Source organism: Bubalus bubalis, chromosome 7 (assembly GCF_019923935.1).
Source record: "Bubalus bubalis isolate 160015118507 breed Murrah chromosome 7, NDDB_SH_1, whole genome shotgun sequence".
Taxonomy (NCBI): domain Eukaryota; kingdom Metazoa; phylum Chordata; class Mammalia; order Artiodactyla; family Bovidae; genus Bubalus; species Bubalus bubalis.
Genome location: NC_059163.1, coordinates 116144302 through 116168858, shown reverse-complemented (window position 1 = coordinate 116168858; position 24557 = coordinate 116144302). Strand labels below are relative to the sequence as shown.

The 24557-nt window shown below is 39.0% G+C and overlaps 1 protein-coding gene across 5 annotated transcripts in view; it reads right to left on the bottom strand.

Annotated features, from left to right (window-relative positions):
• Nucleotides 1-24557, bottom strand: part of PRDM5 (PR/SET domain 5) — a 250533-nt gene that overhangs the window by 113177 nt on the left and 112799 nt on the right. For all 5 annotated transcript variants that reach the window (XM_045166318.1, XM_045166317.1, XM_045166320.1 and 2 more), the window contains 3 exons: nucleotides 21569-21648; nucleotides 12818-12902; nucleotides 11165-11322 (listed from right to left, as the gene is read on the bottom strand). In XM_045166318.1, the coding sequence (XP_045022253.1) occupies nucleotides 11165-11322; nucleotides 12818-12902; nucleotides 21569-21648 (323 nt within the window). The remainder of the gene's footprint in view (nucleotides 1-11164; nucleotides 11323-12817; nucleotides 12903-21568; nucleotides 21649-24557) is intronic.

Here is a 24557-nt window from a genome sequence, read left to right as displayed (position 1 = left end):
ACACAGGTCCCTTAGAAAAAATGGCACAGTATTTGCATACAAACTATGCACATCCTCTCATACATTTAAAATCATCTCTAGATTGCTTGTGGGCTTCTCTGGTGGCTCAGCTCGTAAAGAAGCCACCTGTAATGCAGGAGACCTGGGTTTGGTCCCTGGGTCAGGAAGATCCACTGAAGAAGGAAACGGCAACCCACTCCAGTATTCTTGCCTGGAGAATCCCATGGACAGAGAGGCCTGGCAAGCTACAGTCCATGGGGTCTCAAAAGTTGGACACAACTCAGAGACTAACTCACCACCACCAGATTATTTATAATACCTAATATGAATACAATGTAAATAGTTGCTAGTGCACAGCAAATTCAAGTTCTATTGTTTGGAAACTTTGGAATTTTTTCCCAAAGACTTTCCATTTGCTTTGATTCAATCCATCAATGTGGAACCTACAGACACAAAGGGCCAACTACCTACCCTCATCAAGGCAAAGGGAATTTGCGAAAAGAGGAAATAATCCCAGGCTTGCAGATGAAGTCTTTCTTGGAGAGTAGCAATTTAAGGTTCCCACTCAAGGTACTCCCCCCCTACATATTTCTTAACCAAGGATGCCTCTAGCAAACATGGTGTCGAACATGTGACTTTTCAGGCTTGCGGGTTTGACCCTCAATTTAAAAGTTCCGCCTCTGTATAGCCACTACTTACTACAACTATGCTAGCGCCATACAGAACAAGTTATTCTCTCTTCCAAATGAAGCTCTTTGAATATCTGGAGACAGCAACCACGTCCTTCGGAAACTGTCCAGCTAACAGACACCTTTAGCTTTACTCAGGAAGACACAGCTTTCAGATGCATCACAGTAACTGTGAATCAGAATTTTCTGCATTAAGTAGGTGTCCTCGTGTTTATAACTCATATGTAAGAAATCACAGCAGCTATACTGGCTTCTCTGGTGGACAACTTGTTTGCTAGGAAACGTGGCTAGGTAAATTGGTAATCACTCACTGAACTTTATGTGACATCCAAAGAGAAACGAGTACAGATTCCTAAAGCAGAAACAGACACATACACAACAATGGATCAGCTCCAGTCCCATCTAAAAATCACCCTCACTAAAATTTAACACCCGTCCTTCTACAGGACATAGTTTTCTTATAGTACAAATTCCTAGAAAGTAATAGATAAAGAGAACATAGAATGACAACAGGATCCAAATATTTGGGATAGAAACTAAAATGCCTGTGTGTGTGTGTGTGTGCACGTGCACATATGCACACATATATTTAAACCACTACCCAATTCTCTGTAAACATCACTAGAGGACATAGTCTCAACTGAAACCTTCATAAAAACTAAGCAAAGCTATTTTCAACATAACACAGATGCAAACTAAGTCAAAAGATCAAAGCTTGATTCTAAACTGATTATGGTTTCTAACTTTAAATATTCAATATGGGATACTAGGTTCAAAGCCTATTTTTTACTGAGAATACTGTACTTCAGCATATCTTAATTATAACATATAGTTCTCATTTGTACATTTCTCATTTTCATTGGTTCAGGTTTATGGCATTTTCTAGTATAATACAAATTGCTATAGTAGAGAGAAGAGTATCTCTTTTTAAAAAATGTTAAAAGTTTCCATTTAACTTACCTTCTAAATTTATACTACCTACTCACTAATATTTTTGCATTACTTAAAATTCATTACCTTGTGTATTGAGGGTTCACATAACTATACTGGCTGCCTTCATGCTAAATCTCCCTCCCCTGTGTCTATGAGTCACAGACTTTATTTTCAAAGTTTTTTTTTTTTTTTTTTTCCTCTCTGGGTGTAATCAACCATCACTAAGTCTAGGCTATGGCTGCTGCTGCTAAGTCACTTCAGTCGTGTCTGACTCTGTGTGACCCCACAGACGGCAGCCCACTAGGCTCCTCTGTCCCTGGGATTCTCCAGGCAAGAATACTGGCAGCGGGTTGCCATTTCCTTCTCCAATGCATGAAAGTGAAAAGTGAAAGTGAAGTCGCTCAGTTGTGCCCAACTCTTAGCGACCCCATGGACTGCAGCCTACCAGGCTCCTCCGTCCATGGGATTTTCCAGCCAGGAGTACTGGAGTGGGGTGCCATTGCTATGGCTAACCTGAGCTTTTTTTTCAATCCTCTTTTACTTAATCTTCTAATAGATCCTTTGGGCTGGAAAACAAGTCAACCCAAGCTTGGCAGAATTTCAGGTAGAACAGAAATGGAAGGGATAAAGGAAGGATCTCAAGGTTGTATGAAATTAAGTCTTTTAAAACATGAAAAAATAAGAAATATACTGGTAATGGAGAATTTAACAATAACAGAGGAAAATGAACTCTTTTTACTTCCTGCTTTTTCTACCCTGAACATTTCTGAACCAAATCATTTACAAGAGCAAGAGTATATATGAAGAATTTCTGTCATGAGGAGCTGTTTTTTAATATACAATGTTGATTTCCAGGAAGATAAAAAGGAAGTGGTGATAAGATGTCTGCTTATTAACTTTCCCATACACCATGTAAGAGAATTTTGAAAACGGGAAACTACAAATCAGCCTTTGTTCAAAAGATATTAAAAAACATTATAAACTGCAACTATTAAAATACTCTGATATTGCAAGGGAATACAGATTAAATGGGACAGAATGGAGTGCAAAAATAGATTTATTTATATGAGAGGCATTCATCATTATAGCTCGGTTATGAAGCAATATTTCAAACATCAGACCTAAAAATAAAGTATTGATGGATTAAAATACCAATTAAAAAAGAAACAAAACTTTTAAACGCATTAGTGAATATTTGCATCATCTTGGAAAAGGAAAGAAGACATAAAATTCAGGAGCTATACTCAGAAGTCATAAACTCACAATCCATATCATACTTGAATATATAAAAATGTAAAACTTCTTTATTGAAAAAATGCAGGTTGATAGATGGGGGAAAATATTACAAACAAAAACAGCAAACTGCTAATAATAATCTTTATTGGGCTCCTAGAAATCAATGAAAAACAACCAAATAGGCCAGTAGAAAAAGGACAAAGAATACCTACCAGCATTTCTCAGAAGAAATGGAAAACAAACATAAAAAGAATAGAATTACATCTGCTATTGCTAAAATGTGATGAAATATCACTTGTCAATTTTCAGACTGAAAAAAAGGCTGATAAAATAGACAATTGCGATGGCACAGATAAAGGGCACTGTCACCACTGCTAAGTGAAAACAGAGCTTTTTCAGAAGACAGCTAGGCAGGAGTGATCAAAATTTAAAGTAAACTTGGTATCTGACCTATACACTCCATACCTAATATCTACCTGCATAAATACTCTTGGCAAACTTACCAAGTTTTACATAAAAGGATGTTCACTAAAGTATCAAATAGTGGTGGTCATAAAAAATGAATAGCTTTATATGAATCTACCCGAAACACTCGCCAATTCTAATGTTAAGGCAAAGAATAAGGTCTTGAATGATACCTGTGTCATAAAACCACTTACATTTAAATATACTTTTCTCCCAGATGGGCAGCAGTGTTTTTTCCAGTTCAGTTCAGTCACTCCCTTGTGTCCGCCTCTTTGCAACCCCATGGACTGCAGCATGCCAGGCTTCCCTGTCCATCACTAACTCCCCAAGCTTACTCAAACTCATGTCTATTGACTCAGTGACGCCATCCAACCATCTCATCTTCTGTCAACCCCTTCTTCTCCCAGCTTCAATCTTTCCCATCAACAGAGTCCTTTCAAAGGAGTCAGCTCTTCACATCAGGTGGCCAAACTACTGGAGTTCCAGCTTCAGCATCAGTCCTTCCAATGAATATTCAGGACTGATTTCCTTTAGGATGGACTGGTTGGATCTCCTTGCAGTCCAAGGGACTCTCAATAGTCTTTTCCAGCACCACAGTTCAAAATCATCAATTCTTCAGTGCTCAGCTTTCTTTAGAGTCCAACTCTCATATCCATACATGACTACTGGAAAAAAACATAGCTTTGACTAGACGGATCTTCGTTGGCAAAGTAATGTCTCTGCTTTTTAATATGCTCTCTGGGTTGGTCATAGCTTTTCTTCCAAGGAGCAACCGTTTTTTAATTTCATGGCTACAGTCACCATCTGCAGTGATTTTCAGTTCAGTTCAGTCGCTGAGTCGCATCCAACTCTTTGCGACCCCATGAACCACAGCACGCCAGGCCTCCCTGTGCGTCACCAATTCCTGGAGCCCACCCAAACCCATGTCCATAGAGTTGGTGATGCCATCCAACCATCTCATCCTCTGTCATCCCCTTCTGCTCCTGCCCTCAATCTCCCCCAGCATCAGGGTTTTTTCCAATGAGTCAGCTCTTTGCATCAGGTAGCCAAAGTATTGGAGTTTCAGCTTCAACATCAGTCCTTTCAATGAACACCCAGGACTGATCTCCTTTAGGACGGACTGGTTGGATCTCCTTGCAGTCCAAGGGACTCTCAAGAGTCTTCTTCAACACCACAGTTTGAAAGCACCAATTCTTCGGCGCTCAGCTTTCTTTATAGTCCAACAGTCACGTCCATACATGACCACTGGAAAAACCATAGCCTTGACTAGACAGACCTTTGTTGGCAAAGGAATGTCTCTGCTTTTTACTATGCTGTCTAGGTTGGTCATAACCTTTCTTCCAAGGAGTAACCGTCTTTTAATTTCATTGATGCAATCACCATCTGCAGTGATTTTGGAGCCCAAGTAAAGTCAGCCACTGTTTCTACTGTTTCCCCATCTATTTGCCATGAAGTGATGGGACCGGATGCCCTGATCTTAGTTTTCTGAATGTTGAGCTTTAAGCCAACTTTTTCACTCTCCTCTTTCACTTTTATCAAGAGGCTCTTTAGTTCTTCTTCACTTTCTGCCGTAAGGGTGGTGTCATCTGAATATCTGAGGTTATTGATATTTCTCCCGGAAATCTTGATTCCAGATTGTGCTTCCTCCAGCCCAGCGTTTCTCATGATGTACTCTGCATATAAGTTAAATAAGCAAGGTGATAATAGAAAGCCTTGACGTATTCCTTTTCCTATTTCGAACCAGTCTGTTGTTCCATGTCCAGTTCTAGCTGTTGCTTCCTGACCTGCAAACAGATTTCTCAGGAAGCAGGTAAGGTGGTGTAGTATTCCCATCTCTTTAAGAATTTTCCAGTTTTTTTTTTTCTAAGCTCCACTCAAAAGAACAACCTCTTACACAGAAACACCAGTGTGCAGAGTGGAAGTTCCTGGCCATTCACTATAGTGAAGGAGGTGCTCTGAAGTTATTACTGCATTTGAAAACTTCCCATCCAACCTCACACTCCAGGCTGTCTTCTCCTATTCGCTTTCTCATTTCAATGGTCACCTTTCCCAGTTTCTTCCCTACCTTGCCAACTCAGTCACCTAACCACCTCTAACTTACACCTTCCCATTTCTCATATGCCCTACTCCAATCCATGACAGTGACTTAAAGCATGTCAAAGGCCTTATGCTGAGGATAAACACTGAATTTTACTCAAGACTGGAAAATATCCTCCAGGTACTAGGATCACCGGCCTTTAAATATAGAAGCAGATGCATAATAATGAACAAATAGTTTGTACAAGGGTATGGTCTTTACCATACTTGGGGAAAGCCGGGGCCATCAGCTGAGCCTGCTCAGTCCCTTCCAGGCTCTCACTGACATGCGGTGGGCAGGATTCTCACCTAAACTGCGCACCTGACCACCCATGCATTCATGCATGCCCTCTGGGGGTTATTTTCATACAATGTCTGCTACAAATGAAAATAAGCAAGACAAAATTAGTTTTTAAAATAGAACATTTCCCTTTGTGGTTTTAAGAAGGCTACTGGTGTGCACTCAATCAAGCAGGTCAAGTGAGGTGAACTCAGAACCCTGGCATGGGCTAGGCTGGTAAAGAGCAGACAGCAAAGGCAATATTCCACATAGGTTGAGCTCTGGAGGCGAGGAGGCGGCCTGAAGCTTTCAGGCACAGGCAAGAATCAGAGGCTAGAGGTTTGGGAGGCAAGGCCTTGTGCTTACAGGAGCCAGGGGGAAGAAAGCTCTGAAGAGCAATAAGTGATGCTTTTGTTCTGGCAAGCACCAAGGTACAGTCTTTAGCTGATGGTTCTTCAGTTAATATTTGGGGATTGGGGGAGTGGAGGAAGTAGAAGCAAGTTGGGAGGGAGGTTCCTCTATTAAAGCTCCTCAGAGGATAAAGGTTCATCACTGATTTGGCAGTAAGTGAGCTACACTTCAAATATGTAACTCAGAGCCAGAAAAGGGTTCAGAAAATTAAAACAGTGCAGTTATCTTCAAGTGAAAAGTCTGAAGAGTTCTTAGATATCTTGGGCTGATAAACTCAGTGCAGAAGGAATACAACAGTAATTTTTCAGTGTATCACTGATCTCTAGTATGCTCATAAAGTCAAGAAAGAGAGTGCTCAGAATGGCAAAATTGATGCAACACATATTACAAATATAGATTTAGAGAAATCACTTCTCATATTACAACTACTATAACTAAGAACATTAACTCTTATTTGAGATAATCTTTTCACAAACCTTTATTCATTCAGAAAGTGTCTGCCACATTCAAAGCACAATAAGGTCAGTAGGTGCTGTGTGTCGAGCATCTGTCTTCAAAGGTTACTGTCTAGTTATAGGACATACAGTGTTTACATTGGAAACTATACAATGCTATCTCAATATCCATCTAAGAAAAACAATTTAAATATGGTAAGCAATTTGCCATTAGCTAAACAAGCTTCAGAGAAACATGTGTATCTGTTGTTTCCCTCTTTCAGATTCAGTTCCTACATGTCCCTTAGGGTAAGCGTCTCATCACTGTGAACATGCTTTCTAGATCACAAAAACAGGTAATTCTGGATATATACTATCTTAAGTGAGCCACCAGCTACTTCACCTACAGCTCACTTGAAGAAGAGAAATTTGATGCAAAGTTTAAGGAAAAAGTGGTTGTGATGGAATAACTGAACAACTGTCTTTCAATCTACAACCTGGCACCTTCCTTAACTGTCAAAGATTTTTTTATTATGTAAAATATATGCTACATATTATGGTTTTAGAATTGAATCCATGATTTCTTTATGGAGAGACTTGTCCTTTTTTTTTTAAGGTTTAATAAAATATCACCTGAGCAAAGTCTGACTTGCAGAGTTTTTCAAACTGTTTGATTATGACCAAAAATATAATTTTTATATCAAAAAGATATACATATATACAGCTACTCACACACTCATGTATTATTTCATTAAATGACTCTTATTCTCATATTTTCTATTCTATTTTTGTGGCTATTGATGACCCAGTAAACTATTTCAAGACCACAAAGCAGTCATGGCCCAGAACTGGGAAATCACTGGATGAGATATTAATATAAGATGCCCAATGGAATTATTTTCAGAGAGGTTTGTGACCAGAATCCTTCAGAGGCCTCTAGTGTTCATCCGTGGAAGGTTATGTAAAATGTCAGGAACAAAGGTCTTTTATTTGAATAGACGCAGCTCTGCCTCCCAAAGAGCTTGTTTATGAACTTAGTCAGGACAAAACCTCTCTGTACTCATTTCCATCATCAAGCAAATAGTACCAGCTCCAGGATCAAGATGGTTCAGGCCACCTAGACACGCCACCCACCACAGGAGGAGGAGAGCACTGTACACTCCTCTCAGTTTGGCTTTGCATTAACTTTGATAGGGACAAATGGAGGTTGAAGAATAACTAGTTTCTGTTTCCTGTGGTTCTAAGACATCTGTCCAATAGTGATTTAAAAAGTTACAGAATATAGTTGGGTCCAGATAAACAATCTTAATTTTAGGTAGACCCTACAAAATTCATGTAACCTTGTAATAAGGTTAAGTGATTGTCACAGAGGATTAGGGAAAAGAAAAACTAATTCTGACCTACTGAGCTTATATAACTGGCAAAATGACGTATCCATCTCTTTGCGACTCTATGGACTTGTAGCCCGCCAGGCTTCTCTGTCCTTGGGATTCTCCAGGCAAGAATACTAGAGAGGATTGTGATTCCCTTCTCCAGGGAATCTTCCCAATCCAGGGATCAAACCCAGGTCTCCTGCTCTATAGGCAGATTCTCTGCCATCTGAGCCACCAGGGAAGTCCAAGATGACAGAACAAGTAACTAAGATTTAGAAATAGAAATCACTCCTTCAGAACTTCCCTGATGGTCTAGTGGTTAAGGGTCTGCTTTCCAATGTAGGAAGATGGGTTCAATCCCTGGTTGCAAAACTAATGACACAGGGCAATTAAACCCTTGCCACAACTAGAGAGAAACCAGGGCACTAGAACAAAAGATTGCACCTGCCACAACTCAGACAAGATGCAGCCAAAAATAAACAAACAAATGCATATCTTTTAAAAGATGACTGCTAATCTGATAAAAAATAAAACCTATCTCAAAACAGAAAAAGCAGTCTCTCAATGCTCAACATTCCCCATCACTTATCACCCCTTATAAAAAAAATCACTCCCTTGCAACTGCATGCCATACTGTCATAATCATAATGAAATATCCCCTTTTCATGCAAATCTATATGTAAAAGAATCAGCTAAATAAATCAAATAGCTATAATAAAAATGCACAAGTTACATAATCAAAACCTCAAAGAATAATTCATTTAAAATAACCAACTTTGGTCATGTTATATGATGAAGACTGTTCTTTTAATGACCTTTTTTTCTGCTTTCCTTGCATATTTTTACTTTTTATTTTTGTAACTGGCCATTAGTGAATAATGATGGAAGAAAAGGTTGATTTGTTTCTTTCACCATAACTTTTGATAAATATTTTAGACATTTTCACGTAACCATACCAAATACATGCTAGGATCATAACACGGTGAGAAGCACAACTGTCCACACACCAAATACATGCTAGGATCATAACACGGTGAGAAGCACACTGTCCACATACCAAATACATGCTAGGATCATAACACAGTGAGAAGCACACTGTCCACAGCAGAAGGACTGAATGTGCTTTCCACTTTGGAAATTACAGGCATCGTTGTTTCTATCCTTCCCAAGACATCATTACTACTTTCATATGATTTATGGCTAAAAGTATGAGAGATGGTACAAAGATCCTGTGCCAAATTCCCATATGGCATATAATACAAGCCAAACTATGAAAAACTTGTAAATGCAGGGAGATCAGATTCATCAAAGAAAGGAACAAGAGGGTTCCAGAGACTGAGCAGGAAACTAGCCAGATAATTTTTAATAGGCATGTAATTCCAAAGCAGCAGTAATGAATGTGGTCCTGCCTCTGAACATACAACGCTTGAGTTAAACATAAGGGCAGTCAGCAAGAAATTAGGCAGAGATGATTTGGTGCACCATCAATCAACCCTATTTATTCTTTCATTAATCTGCCTTTTTTTTCTTTTTGGACTGAAGCTGAAATTGATATTATAACTTCTTAAATGATTTCAAAACAGATAAAATTGTATGTTTGGAAAGTCCCAATAAATACTAAAATAACTATAATTACATGGGATAATGCAAATTAAAAGGTAAGAAGCTCTTTGAAAATATATATGTATGTTGCTTAATACCATCATGAAATATGTCAACCAAAATTAATAATTTATCACATCATAAATTTAAACACACATTTCTAAGATGTTGACTATCTTTGCACAGATTTCCTGAGTTCAATTCAAACATTATTTACTATCTACAGAAAATAGATTAGATAAAACTAACATTCTGAAACAAGAGTAACGGTAAAGTAGGAAATGCAAACAAAATCAACAGAGGAAATAAGAGGTTATAACTTGAGGGTTTTACTACAAAGGAGGGAAGCTAGAGAGATCCTGCTGAGAAGCTAGACAGGTCATGCTGAGTTGATATGGCTCAAGCAGAAAATAAGAGAACATAAAGCTGGAAAAGGAAGCTGGGGTCATGGTGCAGAGAACCCCGAAGTGACAGAGAAAAGAAGACAGACTGTACATAAGTGCTGGAAATCTACTTATAATATTAAGAGTACAAGAGTGATAGAGCTGTGATTTGAACAATTTATCTAGTTGTCTGAATAAGAAGTGATTAAATATCAAGAAGCTGAATGAAATGGCTATTAAAGTGATGAAAATGAGACATGACCCGGACATGAAAATGGTAAAGCAATGATTATGAAGATGGTCAGACAATGGAGAAGGCAGAATCTTTAAGAATTAGCTACTAATTCTAAAAAAGGGTTAAAATTAAATAAAGAGATAGGGATAAATACAGGCTTTTGTCATTAACAGAAATTAACAGATGCTTCCAAAAGTGAAGTTATCTGTATGTGTGTTAGTCACTCAGTTGTGTCAGATTCTTTGCAACCCTATGGAATACAGCCCACTTAGGCTCCTCTTTCCATGAAATTCTCCAGGCAAGAATACTGGAGTGGGCTGCCAGTTCCTTCCTGCCATTTCCTTCTCCAGGGGAATCTTCCTGACCCAGGGATTGAACCCAGGTCTCCTGCATTGAAGGCAGATTCTTAACCACTGAGCCACCAGGGAAACCATTATCTGGAGCATGCTAAATTCATTAGGTCAAAAAGATGCCCAGTTATATATCAAACAAGTAGTGACAAGTGTGAGCCTAAAGCATGAGATTAACAAAATAAATCATTTGGAATTCATAAGTACAGAGTTTGCAGCATAATTCATGGATGTACTTGACATAGAGGACACAGAATAAGTCTACAGCCAAAGCATCCAGGATAATCCTTTGGGAACTCAGAGACCAAAGAAGCGTTCAGAGAAATTGGTAGAAGACCTAGCAAAGTTGCTAAAATGCCACCACAGACAAAGAGGATTTCCAAATGGTAATATGAACAAGAGTGTCAAACTTTAAAGAAAGAAGGAAGAAAAGATTTTGCAATTATTACAATGCTGGAAAACACTGGATAACACTTTGCTTGTTAGGAGAATTGTTTCAGAAGAGAATTTAGACAGATACAAAGCCACAGTGGGGATGGCCCGAGTGGTTAGAAAGCAGAAGCAAGATATTCTCCAATTATTTCATATGTACAGCCTCAGATATGCCTCAGACAGTCAAAACTTCTTTAAAAGATAAACAACTGACAATTCTATCGGCCAACCAGCAAACACATTTATAACATTAACAAGCTTTTACCTTCTTGTGATTCTTGTAAACATTTCTGTGAGCAAACCCCTTTCCACAGAGCTTGCACTTGTAAGGTTTATCTTCACTGTGTATCACTTTGTGGGCACCCACTTGGTCAAGCCTCTTGAAAGATTTATTACAAATCTCACAATTATAGGGTCGTTTTTCTGTAAAAAAAAAAAATGAGTGGCGACAATCTCATATCTATACAGGTAAAGGATAAAAAGGGAAACAGCCTTCCTTGCATTATTAATTCTTATAGACAAGTCGACAAAAATATCAAACAACTGGAAAAAAGTCTATTACCCAATCCGTTAGATATGTGAGCCAACTCAAAACTCACAGAACATGAACTTGCTCTTTTACTGACATATTCTGCCAACTAAATGTATAAAGTAGCTTAGGTATAAAGATGAAGTTTTAATTCAAGGAAGAAATTCTACTTCCAGATGAAAACCCTGCTGACTGGTATGAGCTGAGGTCAGGTCACAACTCCGAACATGAAGGGCGAGTGGTCTGACAGAGATGGAGGTGAAGGACAGACCTGCCTCCTGCACGGCCAAGGGTCCCATGAGGCCAAGCTTCCAACCTCAGCAGGAATTACACACTTAGGTTGCTGTGTAAAACCCGTATGTATACAATATCCATGTAATGTTGACAACTAGATTTTTCAAGCAAAGCATATCTTAAGGCCACTGGTTTTTGATCTTCTATTTTCATTTGCCAAAAATATCTGTATCTGTCTCCAGATAAAGTGGCCATTCAAATACATCCTGACTTCAGTGGCCTCCAAGTACAGACATTCTAAACGTCAGAGATTTCATTAAGCAAAAGTTACTTTCAGAGCTGGATGTTTTTAAGTCTGTATAACAGACCTATCATTCAAACATGCTTAAAATGAAATTACAGCGTTGAAAACTTAAGATTCTCAAAATGTATTTGTAAATTTCTCATTAACATTTATTAGTACCTAGGTTACAACGTGAATGTATCTAGAAATGTTGGGACTCTAATTATTGAATCCCTGCTAAATGTCAGATACTCTGCTGGGTACGTAGGTACGTAGATGACCTCATTTAACAAAGCAATTCTGAAAGGTAGGATATCTTTACACAGATGAAGAACACGGAAACTAAGGCTCAAGGAGGATTTGTTGCTGTTGTTCAGTTGCTCAGTGGCGTCCGACTCTTTGTGACCCCATGGAGTGCAGCACGCCAGGCTTCCCTGTCCTTCACCATCTCCCAGAGCTTGGTCAAACTCATGTTCATTGAGTTGGTGATACTATCCAACTATCTCATCCTCTGTCATTCCCTTCTCCTCCCACCTTCAAACTTTCCCAGAATCAGGGTCTTTTCCAGTGAGTCAGCTCTTTGCATTTAGGTGGGCAAAGTATTGGAGCTTCAGCTTCAGTCATAGAGTACATAACAAATTAAATGATAAATATGAAGATTTTTTATTTCATTTAGTCCAACCACATTTGCTTCAGAAATAAACTAAGGTCTAGAGAAGTTAAGTAATTTGTTCAGAATCATGTGGTCAGTCAGTGGCCAAGCCAGAATTAATAGCCAGGTCTCCTGATTACCCACCTCTCAGAACTTCTAAAAAGGACAAGGTGAAGCTTTTGTACTGATGTCAGTATAAATGGAAAAGTATGTGTTTTACCTGAGTGGGTGATCATATGACGCTTTAGCTGATTAGCTGAAATGAATTTCTTCATACATTCTTGACAATCAAATATCTCATGAATCTGCCAAAGGGTAAATTAACAGTTAACCGGCTGAGCCACAAAACTGTATAGGACTCAAGTATAAACATGTGGACAGTTGCCATTAAAATATCTAAACTATGCATTATAATTCAGCCCTGATTTGTTCACATTATCCTATATAAGAAACTGAAAAATGCAACAGATGGGGAAACAGTGGAAATAGTGTCAGACTTTAATTTTTTGAGCTCCAAAATCACTGCAGATGGTAATTGCAGCCATGAAATTAAAAGATGCTTACTCTTTGGAAGGAAAGTTATGACCGACCTAGACAGCTCATTAAAAAGCAGGAACATTACTTTGCCAACAAAGGTCCGTCTAGTCAAGGCTATGGTTTTTCCAGTGGTCGTGTATGGATGTGAGAGTTGGACTGTGAAGAAAGCTTAGCACCGAAGAATTGATGCTTTTGAACTGTGGTGTTGGAGAAGACTCTTGAGAACCCCTTGCACTGCAAGGAGATCCAACCAGTCCATCCTAAAGGAGATCAGTCCTGGGTGTTCATTGGAAGGACTGATGCTGCTGAAGCTGAAACTCCAATAGTTTGGCCACCTCATGCGAAGAGTTGACTCACTGGAAAAGACCCTGACGCTGGGAGGGATTGGGGGCAGGAGGAGAAGGGGACGACAGAGGATGAGATGGCTGGATGGCATCCCCGACTCAATGTACATGAGTTTGAGTGAACTCCAGGAGTTGGTGATGGACAGGGAGGCCTGGCGTGCTGCGGTTCATGGGGTCGCAAAGAGTTGGATGCAACTCAGCGACTGTACTGAACTGAATGAACATAAGTTACCTAGTAGAACATGATCATTAAAAAATGTAAAACTGTATGATATTTAAATACGTAAAACAGATGACCTATTTTTGAAGTACATATAAAGTTTATACTCTGCAAAAAATTATACCTAATATATATTAAGTCTGTTATACACAAATTTAGACTTGGAAATATGCCAAAATTTGGCATGTTTGGAATGGATATGGAAATGGAATGGAAAAACTTGCCATTAAAAATATTCCCTTTCCAGTAGTCAACATGACTTAAAACTTAAACATATGTAGTAAAGATCTAAATATTAATTACCATGAAAGACAAAGATATGATTCTGAAAACTGTGAGTGTAGCTCACAACAATATTCCCACAGGACAGGAGGTTAAAAATCTTCAAGTTTTATTAGTTTTTATGAGTTTCATCAAAAATATATATATAAGGGCTATAACTTTAGCAATCAGCCAGCTAAATAAAGGTTACAACTAAGTTCAGCTCTTTCTCTCCCAGATACTAAATTAGAGAAACTGGATAGGCAGTATGAAAAGAAGTTTAGTTTGTTATCATAACTATGTGAAAAGAGCGACGTGCTGCAAGCAGCCTAGTATTAGAACTGTTGACCATCCCAATGAAGAAGAGCATCCTAGTGTTCTGCTGAAGACTGAAAAATCGTCTCGGTGAAGTCGTGTTTTTGTTTCCAACTCATTCAAGGTAGAGCTTACAAAACTAAACCCCATACAAGCACTGGCCATTCTACAGGACACCAAGATATTATGGCTATCCTTGCAGAATATCTAAGGGCCACTACAGAGTAAAAGTCAAGGGAGAAGACCCTGAATTGGTACAGCAATGAATAAAGAGAGGAGGACTGGAAAACAGCTCTCCTGACCTAAGTGACCACGGAAGAACTCAAGACAGGGACACGCAGACGACGACACTGGGAAGGGAAACAGAAGCTGGTGTAAGGCTGACAGATCCCTAGTCTGCGGTGTGAGTCTCAATCCTATACCCAACCACACGGCGGTCTGAGGCTGCCATCAGCCTTCTGCTTCTGTCAGGTCTGATTCTTGGCGAGTCAGTGAACAAAAATGGGAAAAGCAGGGAAAAGATGAACAAGACACAGCAGAATGAAGTCATTCCACTGGACTCTGACGTAGATCCTTACTTATATACGGTGGCTTCTAACCTTGAAGGGAGATGTACAGGGTCCAAAGAGTCCTATGGTTAATCAGAAAACAGGGTGGGTTGTACACAAGTACTCAGAAGGCAAGGACGACACAGTACAGAAGGGAAGCCTTCAGTCTAAGAAATTTTAAAGGGTACATCTTCAACCATTAAAGATCCTCACAGCATGATATGAAGTGCAATGTTTATTTAAAGATAGTAAGAACAGATTCATATTCTTAAACTCTGTAACATATATCTTTTACAATAACAAGCTATAAACTCATGACATGCCTTCTGAGACATACACAAATGAAAACATATTTATTTTTATTTTCAATGTTCTATTTATATTAGTATATACAAATTTAAAATTATTTATCCATACAAAAATGACAGCTGCTGCTGCTGCTGCTGCTAAGTCACTTCAGTCATATCCGACTCTGTGCGACCCCATAGACGGAAGCCCACCAGGCTCCCCCGTCCCGGGGATTCTCCAGGCAAGAACACTGGAGTGGGTTGCCGTTTCCTTCTCCAATGCATGAAAGTGAAAAGTGAAAGTGAAGTCGCTCAGTTGTGTCCGACTCCTAGCGACCCCATGGACTGCAGCCTACCAGGCTCTTCCGTCCAGGGGATTTTCCAGGCAAGAGGACTGGAGTGGGGTGCCACTGTCTTCTCCTATGGCCGCTGTTAAACTACTACAAAATATACTGGTTTACTTAACTCTCATGGCTTTCATGGAGAAGGAAATGGCAACCCACTCCAGTATTCTTGCCTAGAAAATTCGATGGACAGTGGGCTACAGTCCATGGGGTGGCAAGGGGTTGGACAGGACTGCCTGACTGAGCGCACACAGCTTTCAAAACATGAAACATTTTTAAGGGTTGAACTGAACTTTGATATTTCTAGAATTATAAAATACAGTATTTACATGAAAGCATTTTTGTGTTGACTCTCTTATTCATAGTGGAAAAACTCCTATAAAAGTTTAATAAAACAGATTTAAAGTGACAATGATACTAATTATGCCTAATGCTAAGTAAAGCATTTTATAATATGTTTATAGCTTACTAAATTGATATGAAGAACAACTCATAATCTGATGTCTCAAATTAAATAAGTTCCAAGAAGGATCATACTATATCTTATTGTAATATAGGACAGCACATAGTAATATAAAGAATTAGTCTGGTTGTTGTTCAGTCAAAGTTGTGTCCAGCTTTTTGTAACCCCATGAACTGTAGCACGCCAGGCTTCCCTGTCCTTCACTATCTCCCAGAGTTTGCTGAAACTCATGTCCATTGAGTCAGTTTTGTTATCCAACCATCTCCTCCAATGTCATCCTCTTCTCCTCCCTTAATCTTCATCCTGCCCTCAATCTATCCAGCATCCAGGTCTTTTCCAGTGAGTCAGCTCTCAGCATCAGGTGGGGAAAGTATTAGAGTTTCAGACACAAAGTCAGTTCTTCCAATAGTCAAGGTTGATTTCTTCCATGACTGATAGGTCTGATCTCCTTGCAGTCCAAGGGACTCTCAAGAGTCTTCTCCAGCACCACAGTTTGAAAGCATCAATTCTTCGATGCTCAGCCTTCTTTACTGTCCAATACTCTCATTTGTACATGAATACTGGAAAAACCATAGATATGACTACAAGGACCTTTGTCAGCAAAGTGATGTCTCCCCCATTTTAATATGCTATGTTTGCTGAAATCAGACTGGTTATATTCTTTGCAGCCGAAGGAGAAGCTCTATACAGTCAGCAAAAACAAGACTGGGAGCTGACTGTGGCTCAGATCATGAACTCCTGATTGACAAATTCAGAATTAAATTGAAGAAAGTAACCATTAGACCATTCAGGTATGACCTAAATCAAATCCCTTATGATTATACAGTGGAAGTGACAAATAGATTCAAGGGATTAGATCTGATAGACAGAGTGCCTGAAGAACTATGGACAGAGGTTCATGACCCTGTACAGGAGAGAGGGATCAGGACCATCCCCAAGGAAAAGAAATGCAAAAAGGCAAAATGATAGTCTGAGGAAGCCTTACAAATAGCTGAGAAAAGAAGAGAAGTGAAAGGCAGAGGAGAAAAGGAAAGATATACCCATTTGAATGCAGAGTTCCAAAGAACAGAGGTAAGAAAGCCTTCCTCAGTGATCCATGAAAAAAAATTAAGGAAAACAACAGACTGGAAAACACTAGGGATCTCTTCAAGAAAATTAGAAATACCAAGGGAACATTTCATGCAAAGATGGGCTCGATAAAGGACAGAAATGGTATGGCCTAACAGAAGCAGAAGATATGAAGAAGTGGCAAGACTACACAGAAGAACTGTACAAAAAAGATCTTCACGACACAGATAATAACAATGGTGTGATCGATCACTCACCTAGAGCCAGATATCCTGGACTGCAAAGTCAAGTGGGCCTTAGGAAGCATCACTATGAACAAAGCTATGGAGGTGATGGAATTCCAGTTGAGCTATTTCAAATCCTAAAAGATGATGCTGTGAAAGTGCTGCACTCAATACACCATTGAATTTGGACAATTCAGCAGTGGCCACAGGACTGGAAAAGGTCAGTTTTCATTCCCATCCCCAAGAAAGGCAATGCCAAAGAATGTTCAAATTACCACAAATTGCACTCATCTCATACCTAGGACAGTAATGCTCAAAATTCTCCAAGCCAGGCATCAACAATACGGGAACCATGAACTTCCAGATGTTCAACCTGGATTTAGAAAAGGCAGAGGAACCAGAGACCAAATTGCCCACATTCACTGAATCACCAGAAAAGCAAGTGAGTTCCAGAAAAACATCTACTTCTGCTTTATTGACTATGCCAAAGCCTTTGACTGTGTGAATCACCACAAGCTGCGGAAAATTCTTAAAGAGATGGGAATGCCAGACCACCTTACCTACCTCCTGAGAAACCTGTATGCAGGTCAGGAAGCAACAGTTAGAACTGGACATGGAACAACAGACTGGTTCCAAATAGGAAAAGGAGTACATCAAGGCCGTATATTGTCACCCTGCTTATTTAACTTATATGCAGAGTACATCATGAGAAACGCTGGGCTGGATGAAGAACAAGCTGGAATCAAGACTGCTGTGAGAAATATCAATAACCTCAGATATGCAGATGACACCGCCCTTATGGCAGAAAGCAAAGAAGAACTAAAGAGTCTCTGATGAAAGTGAAAGAGGAGAGTGAAAAAGTGGCTTAAAGCTCAACATTCAGAAAACTAAGATCATGGCATCCAGTCCCATCACTTCATGGCAAACCAATGGGAAACGGTGGAAACAGTGACAGGCTTTATTTTGGGGGGCTCCAAAGTCACTGCAGATGGTGACTGTAGCCATGAAATTAAAAGACACTTGCTCCTTGGAAGAAATGCTATGACCAACCCAGAGAGCATATTAAAAAGCAGAGACATTACTTTGCCAACGAAGATCTGTCCAGTCAATGCTATGGTTTTTCCAGTGGTCATGTATGGATGTGAGAGCTGGACTACAAAGAAAGCTGAGCACTGAAGAATTGGTGCTTTTGAACTGTGGTGCTGGAGAAGACTCTTAAGAGTCCCTTGGACTGCAAGGAGATCCAACCAGTCAATCCAAAATGAAATCACTCCTAAATATTAATTGGAAGGACTGATGCAGAAGCTGTAACTCCAATACTTTGGCCCTGTGATGCAAAGAACTGACTCATTGGAAAAGACCCTGATGTTGGCAAAGATTGAGGGCAGGAGGAGAAGTGGACAACAGAGGATGAGATTGTGGGATGGCATCACCGACTCAATGGTCATGAGTTTGAGCAAATTTTCGTGATGGACAGGGAAGCCTGGTATGCTGCAGTCTATGGGGTTGCAAAGAGTCCTACATGACTGAGTGACTGAACTCAGGTTTGTCATAGCTTTTCTTCCAAGGAGCAAGCATCTTTTAATTTCATGGCTGCAGTCACCATCCACAGTGATTTTGGAGCCCAAGAATATAAAATATATCACTGTTTCCACTTTTTTCCTATCTATTTGCCATGAAGTAACAGGACTGGATGCTATGATCTTAGTTTTTTGAATGTTGAGTGTAGACTATAATGTAAATGTGGCATATTCATAGATCACTATCTGCTGTTTTGGTGAAATACTACCACCAAACTCTATTAGACATTAGACATACCCAACTATAAAAATGGGGCTTCCCTGGTGGCTCAGAGGTAAAGAATCTGCCTGCCAATGCAAGGGATGTGGGTTTGACCCCTGGGTTGGAAAGATTCCCTGCAGAAGGAAATAGCAAACCACTTCAGTACTCTTCCCTTGGAAATGCCAGGACAGAGGAGCCTGGTGGGCTACAGTACATGGGGTTGCAAAAGTAGGATACAACTTAGTGACTAAAGAGCAACAACGATAAGAACAGACTCAAAAATGGAGTCTGTAGAAGCTGCCTGTGGATTCAGAAAGGGTAAGTCAAAGGATCTATGCTGTGACGGACAAAGAGCTACACTGAGCTACCAAGTTATTAACATTCTGCAGAGACAACTTGGAGACTGTATTCCATCACCAGGTGGGATTTAAATCTATCTATAGAGATATTCCCTGGGGGAAAAGTTCTTATGAAGAATATAAATGGAAAAGAGGACATTTTTCAGAACTATGACCCACAACCAACTTTGCGGAAATATTCTACTTGGCACAATCTTAAATTTGGTAAGATATCTTAATTTTCAACTTTCTAAAATCAGAGAAAGAAAACAAAGAATTATGGCACCATGAGGATATTTAGAAAATGTCTATTCAGCTGGATTTTACACTTTTTTGTCTCAGACTAGGTTCTGCTTCAGAAGCTTTCAGGGTGATGGGGAGAAAGAGAAACGTAGAAGATGCAATATCTGGACTGGATTCTGCGCTAAACTTCATTTAGAAAGTAGCTTCAGTGCTTGCTCCAGTAGCACTTATGCTAAATTTGGAATGACAGAGAAGACAAGCATGGGCCTCAAATGTGAGTTACATGTCAATTCCTGAGGTACGCTCTATTTTTAAACAAGCTGATGAGATAACCTCTTGGAAACTGAAAAAACAAAGTAGCTTCATGGCACTTAGGGAACTGGAGAACAGCGGTCAGCTCCATGTCACACCTAATGAGAGGCCCCGTGCTCCACAGAGGGTTAGTGACAGGCTGTGACACCCACAGTCCTCACTCTGTCCACTGCTTGTCCCATATTTTCTCCCTAAAGATCCAATCACTTAACATGCAGGGTATAGCCCTAGACATCACAATAATTTAACTATCTTATATGTTACAGGTTAAATACACAGCCTAAATGGTTGAAGATATTGTACTGAATATCATATGAATTTTAAGATCTGTCAAGTTATATTGGAATATATATATACACAAACAAAGAGACAAATTCAATTTATAAACTATAATGTAAAATTTTACTTCCACTGGTACCATCTCCTCTTTAGTATTAAATGATTAAGAAACAGTATCATATGCTCATAGATATTCTGAAAAAAATCACATGTGAAATCAGGAAATAATCATTTGTATCTTTGTTATAGTAATACATAAAATAAAATTTTGGACTCTCCCATGATATGGACAAAAATCTAAATTCTATTTTAACTCTATTCTGTGATAAATTTGATTAACAAGTGCTAATGCTGTTAGGGTTAATAGCTGCCATTTTTTTCAGGTTAACTTTCATATTAAAATAGTAATTTAGTAAACTGTTTTATGTTTATTACAAAATGTATTAAATATATTTTCTCCTAATACAGCTGACCACTGAACTGGGGGGTCTGGGGGTTAGACCCACTGCACCACCGCTCCCATTCCTCCTCACCCGCCCTTCTAGTAGAAAAATTGTGTAACTTTACAGTGGACCCCTCCACATCTGCAAAGGCAACCAATCCCTGGCTGTACGGTACTGGAGTACGTATTAACTGAAAAACGCTGTAAGTAGACCAGCACAGCTCAAACCTGTGCTGTTCAAGCGTCAACTGCATAACCATTTGTTTCCGCTGACAACACTCTGACATTTTCGTACGTTATTTTAAGCTCTTCAAAATAACAGAGCTCTTGTCTTTGTTTTTTCAGACTTAAATATAATACACATACATTTCAGGCTAAACGTCACTGTAGAGTATATTATAAATATACAAAAATATTGTGGTTTCCTCAAATGTATAATATTTCCTGAGCAACAGCAACTGGTGAAGCATGAAACCAGTATGAGCTGTTGTGATGAGGGGCTCAGACACTATCCCGCATTGGAGAAATATTTCTACTTATTCCGAATAACAATAAACAACTCAAAATATTCTTTTGCAAGAGTTGGCTTTTCTGTGTATCAGTCTTGCTTTTTAGAGTACACTGTGTGCCCAGTCGCTCAGTCGTGTCTGACTCTGTGACCCCATGGACTGCAGCCCGCCAGGCTCCTCTGTCCATGGGGATTCTCCAGGCAAGAATACTGGAGTGAATTGCCATGCACTCCTCCAGGGGATCTTCCTGACCCAGGAATCGAACTGAGGTCTCCTGCATTGCAGGCGGATTCTTTACCAGCTAAGTTGCCAGGGAAGCCCCTTAGAGTACATTAGTATAAAATTAATGACAAAGCTCTGTCTTCACAATATATAAGGCAATTAACATTTTTCCTGGCAGACACTATGACTAAAGATCTTACACTACGATGAACATTAGTTTTTATTTTACTGACCTTCCTATGTTCCTGTAGGCTTGATGCTGAAGAACATTTTTTATTGCACACTGAACATATGAGTTTTTTCTTAGGATCCCCTAAAGAAAAACAAAAATGAAATAAAATAAAATATCATCATGATTTACATGAAACTATTAACAGGGGCATTAGATAAGTGTTTCTAGGTGACATATAATTTTTAAAAGGGTATTTCATCTTCTTCACTTGTAACTCCAAAATTGTCAGTTTTGTAAATATATCCATTAAATTCAGATAAAGAATAGGCTATATTTTGAAACTTTTCTTTCAAAATCTGAGTACTATTTAGCTTGGTATACTACTTTCTACATATATAACACGGGCTTTTCACCTCTGCATATACTAATTTAGTATAAAAAGAGTAAAGCACACTTCCATGAAAAATTAAAATTAATCAAATGTGTACATAAAACATTGGATTTATTCACTTACAAGCTGATTTTGCCACTTGCTTTGTATTTTAACAGAATATTTTATTTAATCAGCTGGGTTTTTAAAAATGGAATTCATAGGTTATTCTTTTCAGCACTACAAGCTTGCAAGATCATTGAGTATATAATTAACCATCTTAATGTTAAAAACCAGAATAAAGTAAGATCAAGAATAGTAAAACATTACGTGACATTCATAATATTACACAAATCCTACAAAGTTCAATTTTTGTCTTCTTCATAGTGATTATAATTATAGTAGGTCATTTCAAACTTCACAGTGGCTATAGAAAACAAAAGAATGAATAAAACAAGATTTTCAAATACAATGTAATAACAATATCATATATATAACCACAGGATATTTTTTCAACTTTTAATTGATTTCAAAGAATCAATAAACAATTAATAAAATGACTATCATGCATCCATCACTTGGCTCCCAAATGACTAATCCATGCCTATTCCTGTCACAACCTCAACCCTATCCAATCCTCTCCTTCTCTCTTTTTTTGCAAGAAATCTAAAATCAGTAGAAAACAAGGTAACAAAATTATTTTTTTAAAAGACTGTGTTTATGAGAGAGGAATACCTTCAGAAAAAGTAAGATATTAATTGTTGTCTTATCATTCAAGATACTTATTTCATATAATGCACTATTCTTAGCATGTTAAATAGTACAGCCAAGAAAAATTTTCTTGATGATTGACAAGTAATATGGCCAATAATGGAGAAAATTCTCCTGAGCAAAATGAGTATCTTACAGCATGCATTTGGTCACCAATTCTTTATACATATCTATTAAAACACGAAGGGCCACTGAGAAAGAATATACCCTCTTTTCCAACTTGTATAAAAGATGATGCATTAAAGTGCTGCACTCAATATGTCATCAAATTTGGAAAACTTAGCAGTAGACATGTGACTGGAAAAGGTTAGTTTTCATTACAATCCCAAAGAAAGACAATATCAAAGAATGTTCAAACTACCGCACAATAGCACTCATTTCAAATGCTAGAAAGGTAATGCTCAAAATCCTTCAAGCTAGGCTTCAAAAGTATGTGAACCAAGAACTTCCAGATGCACAAGCTGGATTTAGAAAAGGCAGAGGAACCAGAGATCAAATTGTAAACGTCCACTGGATCATAGAAAAAGCCAAAGAATTCTAGAAAATCATCCAAGTCTGTCTCATTGACTACGCTGAAGCCTTTGACTTTGTGGATCACAACAAACTATGGAAAACTCTCAAAGAAATCGGAATACCAGACCACCTGACCTGTCTCCTGAGAAACCTGTATGCAGGTCAGGAAGCAACAGTTAGAACCGGACATGGAACAACTGACTGGTTCCAAATTGGGAAAGGAGTACATCAAGGCTGTATATTGTCACCCTGCTTATTTAACTTACATGCAGAGTAAATCATGCAAAATGCTGGGCTGGATGAAGCACAAGCTGGAATCAAGACTGCCAGAAGAAGTATCAATAAGTTCAGATATGCAGATGATACCACCCTTATGGCAGAAAGCTAAGAGGAACTAAAGAGCCTCTTGATGAAGGTGAAGGAAGAGACTGAAAAAATTGGCTTAAAACTCAACACTCAAAAAACCAAGATCATGGCATCTGGTCCCATCACTTCATGGTAAATAGAAGGGGAGAAATGGAAACAGTGACAGCTTTTATATTCTTGGGCTCCAAAATCACTCCAGACAGTGATTGCAGCCATGAAATTAAAAGACACTTGTTTCTTGTAAGAAAAGCTATGACAAACCGAGACAGTGTATTAAAAAGCAGAGACATCATTTTGCCAACAAAGGTGCATCTAGTGACAGCTATGGTTTTTCAATAGTCATGTATGGATGTGAGTACTGGCCCATAAAGAAGGCTGACTGCCACACAACTGACGCTTTCGAATGGTGGTGTTGGATTCGATTCTTGAGAGTCCCTTGGACTGCAAGGAGATCAAACCAATCCATCCTAAAGGAAATCAACCCTGACTATTCATTGAAGGACTGATGTTGAAGCTGAAGCTCTAATACTTTGGCCACCTGATGCCAAGATCTGACTCACTGGAAAAGACCCTGATGCTGGGAAAGATTGAAGGCAGGAGGAGAAGGAGACGACAGAGGATGAGATGGTTGAATAGCATCAGCGACTCATTAGACGTGAGTTCAAGCAAACTCCTGGTGATGGTGGAGAGCAGGGGAGCCTGGCCCGCTGCAGTCCATGGGGTCGCGAAGAGTCTCAGACATAACTGAGCATCTGAACAACACAACAACCTTACTTTAACCCACAGTCCTCTGTTGTCCCCGCTTATCCCTTAAACCAGCTACTTTTTGAGTTTAGACCTTTTTTCTTTCCCACCAGTTAGGTCAGGCTTGAGGGAGAGAAGAGAAAGAGAAGTGAGATTTCCATAATCATCCACTCCACCTTTCCCAATACTTCTGCCACTGCTCTACCAGCTGGAGTCAGAGACAATATACTATCCCTCCTCTTCAACCTTTTCTCTCCTCCTCATAGCTTCTAGTCTTTATCTCAGA